Consider the following 6,044-nt stretch of genomic DNA (forward strand, 5'->3'; position numbering starts at 1 on the left):
TTCCATTATGAAAGCGTGCCATAAAACCGAACCGTACCGCGCCATTCAGGGTCCTGCTTCTCATGTGGGTCCATAGAAAATGGAACGGTACGGTTAGGGCGGAGCTACTGGCGTCACACAGTACTTTCCACTGATTGGTGGTCAGAAAACATCAATGCTGACGTCAAAGCAAAGCGCCAAACAATCACCACGTCGCCTTTAGTCCATTAGTCCATATAAAGGAGAAGGATGCCAGCAAACAACAGCAGGGTCTGGTTATCTGAGGAACTATCTACGTTCTTAGCAATCATCGGCGATGGCGTTATTCAGAGTGAGCTTGATGGATCAGTGAGAAATGAAAAGGTCTATAAAGATATTTCGCAGCGGATGGCAGCCGAGGGATTTGAACGGACGTCGGGCCAGTGTAGGGCAAAGCTTAAAAAGCTTAAAGCACAATATAAAAAAATTAAGGACGCCAACAGCCGTAGTGGAAACTGTCCAACTGCTTGGAGGTGGTACGACGCCATGGACGCCATTTACGGTCATCGGCCAGCAAACCAAGGCAGGGAGGGAGGTCTGGACTCTGCAACTGTAATTCTCGAATCCATGGTAGACCCCTTTGGTAAGTTTTTTTTTTTTAAAACTTCGCTTAGAATATCGCTCTGCTTACCATTTAAAATATAATATCTAACCATATGTTTATTTTCAGAAACAGTTGATGGACTCTCCACTGATGCATCAAACTTATCAGAAGATGGACCTTCAATGTCTTTCAGCAGCAACAGCAGCAGTATTTCCTCAAGCCAACCACAGAGTAGCCAACTACAGAGTACTCCCAATGCACCAAGGCACAATGGTAAGACATGATGATAAAAAAGAAAATTTTTAACTGTGCATTTTCTTAAACTAAAACAGCAGTGGGGCAGATGTGCAGGAGGTACAGTGTTGGAATAGATAAGAAGGGGGAGATCAGCTGTGGGGGAGATGTGCAGGAGGTACAGTGTTGGAATAGATAAAAAGGGGGAGATCAGCTGTGGGGGAGATGTGCAGGAGGTATAGTGGTGGAAGAGATGAGAAGGGGGGGATTAGCAGCAGGTACAGTGGTGGAAGAGATGAGAAGGGGGTTCAGCAGTGGGCAGATGAGCAGTGCTGTGTATTGGTGTAGCAGATGAGCAGGGGGAACAGAGGTGTGGCAGTGAATCAGTGTGGGGCAGATGAGAAAGGAGCTTACAGTATTGGTTTGGCAGATGTTACCAAAAGCAATATTTCGGTCTTTTGTATATTACAGGTGAAAGGAGAAGGTTACAGTTGGATCTGCGCACAGTCATGGAGGATATGCGGGCAGCAGAAGAAAGGCAGCTGGAAAGAATGGATAACCTTTCTGAGAGGCGGTTTCAAGCAGTACGTCAGGATGCACAGGAAGCTATGCGCCAGGAGGCAGAAATTGCCCGGCAGCAGATGGAGCAGTTGGCTACCTTCAACCAGGCCTTCCTCGGTGTCCTTGGTCAGCTTGTTCAAGTGATTGGAGCCAATCGTCAACCCAGGTCACCACCCAGACATTAGTGCCTTTTAGTGTTGAGCGCGAATATTCGAATTGCGAATTTTTTTCTCGAATATCGCAATTTCGAGATTTCGCGAATATTTAGAATATCGTTCTATATATTCGCGAAATCGAATATTCGTTTTTTTTTATTTTTTTTTTTATTATATTTTTTTCTTTCCCACTTCCCTAAAGTTGTTCTTACCTGTCCTTTGGATTCCTGGCTTCCTGGCTGCTCCAGTCAGTGGCGTTTTCAACTTACTGCTATATTCCATATTAGCTAAATTACAATCTAATCTATATGTGTATTTTACGAAATTTCGCAATTGCGATGCGAGTAATATAACACGAAATATTCGCATGAAGATTTCAACTTAGCACTGCTATACTCCATATTCTAGCCTAATATGGAATATAGCTGTGCTAAGTTAGCACTGCTATATTCCATATTAGGCTAGAATTTGGAGTATAGCAGTGCTAAGTTGAAATCTTCATGCGAATATTTCGTGTTATATTAGTCGCATCGCAATTTTGACTTTTTCAAATGTTCTTAATATTGCTCTAACTTCGTCTTTTAGAAATTTCGTAATATTGCTCTAACTTCGTCTCTTAGAATATTACGAATATTCTAAAAGACGAAGTTAGAGCAATATTACGAAATTTCGTAAAATACACATATAGATTGTAATTTAGCTAATATAGTGCTATAATCCCTTTTTTTTCTGTAATTTTTTTTTGCCTCTTCTGAACTTAAGTTTTGTAAAATATGTACACTATTAAAAATTATTACTATAGCAGTATATTAGCTTAAATACAATCTATGTGTATTTTACGAAATTTCGTAATATTGCTCTAACTTCGTCTTTTAGAATATTACGAATATTCTAAAAGACGAAGTTAGAGCAATATTAAGAACATTTGCAAAAGTCGAAATTGCGATGCGAGTAATATAACACGAAATAGTCGCATGAAGATTTCAACTTAGCACAGCTATATTCCATATTCTAGCCTAATATGGAATATAGCAGTGCTAACTTAGCACAGCTATATTCCATATTAGGCTAGAATATGGAATATAGCAGTGCTAAGTTTAAATCTTCATGCGACTATTTCGTGTTATATTACTCGCATCGCAATTTCGACTTTTGCAAATGTTCTTAATATTGCTCTAACTTCGTCTTTTAGAATATTCGTAATATTCTAAGAGACGAAGTTAGAGCAATATTACGAAATTTCGTAAAATACACATATTAGCCTAGCCATAGTCATTAGCATAGCAACGTTGCCTTATACTATCAAGATAAATTTTCGCAATATGCGAAAAAATAATTTCGCGATAATTGGAATAATTGCGAATATTCGATTTCGACGAATATAACACGAATATTCATGCGAATATTCGCGAAATATCGCGAAATCGAATATGGCACCTCCCGCTCATCACTAGTGCCTTTCATGCAGCACAGGACCTGTACCCATGTTTACGTTTAAAAATATATAATTAGAGTGGGTTTTAAAGGTTAGATTTTTTTTTTTTTTTAATAGGCTCCTTTGAGCCATCAGCGATCACACAAGATTGGACACATTTGCTCCTTGCTGCACATGGCTTTCTTTGTGCTGCTGCTTTGATTCCCTTCTGCCTCCTTTGCGTTATCACCCCCCTTGGACGGTGGAGCCTGGATTTCAACAAAGGGCACCCCCGATCGCTTAATTTCTTCTCATTTTTGCATTGTAGATGTAATTGCGAATATACTTGGCATTTTTGGTTTACCTTTTCCTTTAATTTCCTTTTTAGATGTTTTTTTTCTTGGTCTGAATTTCTCACTTCCTGTTCCTTCTCAGTAAACCTGACAACATCATCTGAGCTGTGTTTAGTCAGTCAGCACAGCTTATTGAACAGCTTACTGAGGAGGAACAGGAAGTTAGAAATTCATACAAAGAAAACAAAAAAAAAACATTTATTGGAAGTGAAATTGAAGAAAAAAACAACAATGCAATAGCTTAGGGATATGCAATTAGTGGATATCCAACTGTTTCAGAACTACAATTCCCATGTGGCATAGCAAGACTCTGACAGTCACAAGCATGACACCCAGAGGCAAAAGCATGATGGGACTTGTTCTGCAAAACAGCTGGATTTCCGCTAATTGCATATCCCTGCACTAGCTTAATAAAAAAACAAACCTTTACAAGCTCTTTATTGTAAACAATGTTTCTACATTATCAAAATTTTGCCTTTACAAAATATGTAGGAAGATGATTTTTTTTGTGGAATAAAAAACAAGAACGACTTCTCTGAGTATGTCTGATTTTATTTAGCATTTAGCAAAAAGTAATTAAAGATTTTAATTATTCACGGTAACAACGTTAACGTTAAGGTGCCTCATCAGAGCCTGACGTATTTCACTGCACTCTTCTTCCATATCCTGTGCTGCTATTACTGGTACTGGCTCTTCTGGAGATGTATTCCAATCCTGGTCAAAGTCTTCTCCATGACTTTCACAAAGATTGTGAAGAGCACAGCACGTTAGGACCATGGATTTGGTAAGTTGAATGTCACTGTCATTCCTCTTCATAAGACACCTCCATCTACCCTTAAGTCTTCCAAACGCATTTTCCACTACAACACGTGCCCTGGATGTTTTCTTGTTGTAGATTTGCTGCTCTGTTGTTAGGCGCCCATTGTCAGGAAATGGTTTCAGGAGCCAATTTTGTAAAGGATAGGCAGAGTCCCCAAGCACATAATAGCCAACATTCACCCCACAAATGTTCTTAGTGCTAACAGGGTACAGGCCTCCCTGGCCAACCCAATCCCAAAATGTTGACAATCGGAGAACCCGAGCATCATGCAAACTCCCAGGCTTTCCTACATTCACATTCCAGAATAGTCCCTTGCCATCCACTACTCCCTGGAGGATGATGGAATGCCAGCCTTTTCGGTTGAAGTAGTCAGTGTGGTATTCTTGTGGTGCTATTATTGGTATGTGTGAGCCATCAATAGCACCAACACACTGTGGAAGGCCCCACCTGTTCTCAAAGTACTCAGCCATGTCTTTGAGCTTTTCCCTGTTAGGAAAATGAACAATTTCAGGCGCTAGCAATGTGCACACAGACTTACAGAAGTCCTGCACACACCGGCACACTGATGATTTGCTGACACCAAAAAGATGACCTATACTCCTGTATTCACTGTTGGTAGCCAGCTTCCACAGTGCAATGGCAATTCTTTTCCTTACAGGCAAACAGGCTCTGAAGTTGGTGCTTTTCTTTTCCATCACTGGACGTAGCTTTGCACAAAGGAATGAGAAGGTTTCCTCTGACATCCTTAAATTCTGCACCCACTGTCTGTGGGTGAATCCTGGGACGGTCACATTCCACCACTCATTGGCACGAGGGAAAGCCCAAATCACTGGTCGGCGGCGCTGCTTTGCCAAAAGGAGAAGCATCTGTAAAAAATGCAGTGTGTCAGTGTGTATAGGTCAGTGTGTGTGTCAGTGTGTGTGTGTAGGTCAGTGTATGTGTGTGTATAGGTCAGTGTGAGTGTGTCAGTGTGTATAGGTCAGTGTGTGTATAGGTCAGGGTGTGTGAGTCAGTGAGTGTGTCAGTGTGTGTATAGGTCAGGGTGTGTGGGTCAGTGAGTGTGTCTGTGTGTGTATAGGTCAGTGTGTGTCAGTGTGTGTGTGTGTCAGTGTGTGTATAGGTCAGTGTGTGTGTGTGTGTCAGTGTGTGTATAGGTCAGTGTGTGTGTGTAGGTCAGTGTGTGTGTAGGTCAGTGTGTGTTTCAGTGTGTCAGTGTATGTGTGTGTGTGTGTGTTTCAGGTAAGTCAGTCAGTTGTGCTTACCCTATAGCGCTGCCGTCTTTGTCTTAGCAGCACAAATGTATACTTCTCCTCCCGGCTACACATCCAAGCTAAAAGTTTTCTTCTCTTTTCGGCTGTGTTTCTCATTGCCGCTCGCAACCTTCTCTCATACAGTGCGGTATGAATTTTGCCTATTACGAACCAAAAGGCTAGCAGAGAAAAGACGAGCTGCTGAATGACCTCCATTGTTGTTGTTGTTGTTTGGCTGACGCTGAGTGACGCTGCATCACGTTTCTCGTCGCACTAGTGTGACATCATGAGAGGCATTTTTTCTAAAACCTGTATGGCCCCGGCGGTCCGATTTGCAGTGGAAACGCTCACCAGAATAGACCGGACCATTCAAACCCGTTCCATTCTAAACGACCCGAACCGATCCGCTCAGTGGAAACGAGGCATAAGGCTACTTTCACACTGGCGTTTCTGGGTCCGCTTGTGAGATCCGTTTCAGGGCTCTCACAAGCGGCCCAAAACGGATCAGTTCAGCCCCAATGCATTCTGACTGGACAAGGATCCGTTCAGAATGCATCAATTTGGCTGAGTTTGGTCTCCGTTGCGTTTTTTAGACGGTCACTAAAACGCAGCTTGCAGCGTTTTGGTGTCCGTCTGACTATGCTGAGTCAAACGGATTCGTCTAGACTTACAATGTAAGTCAATGGGGACGGATC

The 6,044-nt window shown here is 41.9% G+C and overlaps 2 protein-coding genes across 2 annotated transcripts; one reads left to right on the forward strand and one right to left on the reverse strand.

Moving 5' to 3' along the window:
• Positions 1–228: 228 nt before the first annotated feature.
• On the forward strand, positions 229–1,542 carry LOC120993963. Its single transcript, XM_040422424.1, has 3 exons — positions 229–601; positions 689–835; positions 1,268–1,542. The coding sequence occupies exons 1-3, from the start codon at positions 229–231 to the stop codon at positions 1,540–1,542; spliced, it is 795 nt and encodes a 264-aa protein (XP_040278358.1).
• A 2,322-nt stretch (positions 1,543–3,864) lies between these two features.
• On the reverse strand, positions 3,865–4,842 carry LOC120993964 (protein ANTAGONIST OF LIKE HETEROCHROMATIN PROTEIN 1-like). The gene has a single exon (XM_040422425.1). The coding sequence runs from the start codon at positions 4,840–4,842 to the stop codon at positions 3,865–3,867; it is 978 nt and encodes a 325-aa protein (XP_040278359.1).
• Between the last annotated feature and the right edge of the window lie 1,202 nt (positions 4,843–6,044).

The sequence above is a fragment of the Bufo bufo genome, chromosome 3 (genome assembly GCF_905171765.1).
Source record: "Bufo bufo chromosome 3, aBufBuf1.1, whole genome shotgun sequence".
NCBI lineage: Eukaryota > Metazoa > Chordata > Amphibia > Anura > Bufonidae > Bufo > Bufo bufo.

Coding starts and splice junctions, on each gene's coding strand:
- LOC120993963 (XM_040422424.1), top strand. CDS start 229: ATGCCAGCAAACAACAGCAGGGTCTGGTTATCTGAGGAACTATCTACG. Junction 602..688: donor ATCCATGGTAGACCCCTTTG/GTAAGTTTTTTT, acceptor GTTTATTTTCAG/AAACAGTTGATGGACTCTCC. Junction 836..1,267: donor CAATGCACCAAGGCACAATG/GTAAGACATGAT, acceptor TGTATATTACAG/GTGAAAGGAGAAGGTTACAG.
- LOC120993964 (XM_040422425.1), bottom strand. CDS start 4,842: ATGTCAGAGGAAACCTTCTCATTCCTTTGTGCAAAGCTACGTCCAGTG.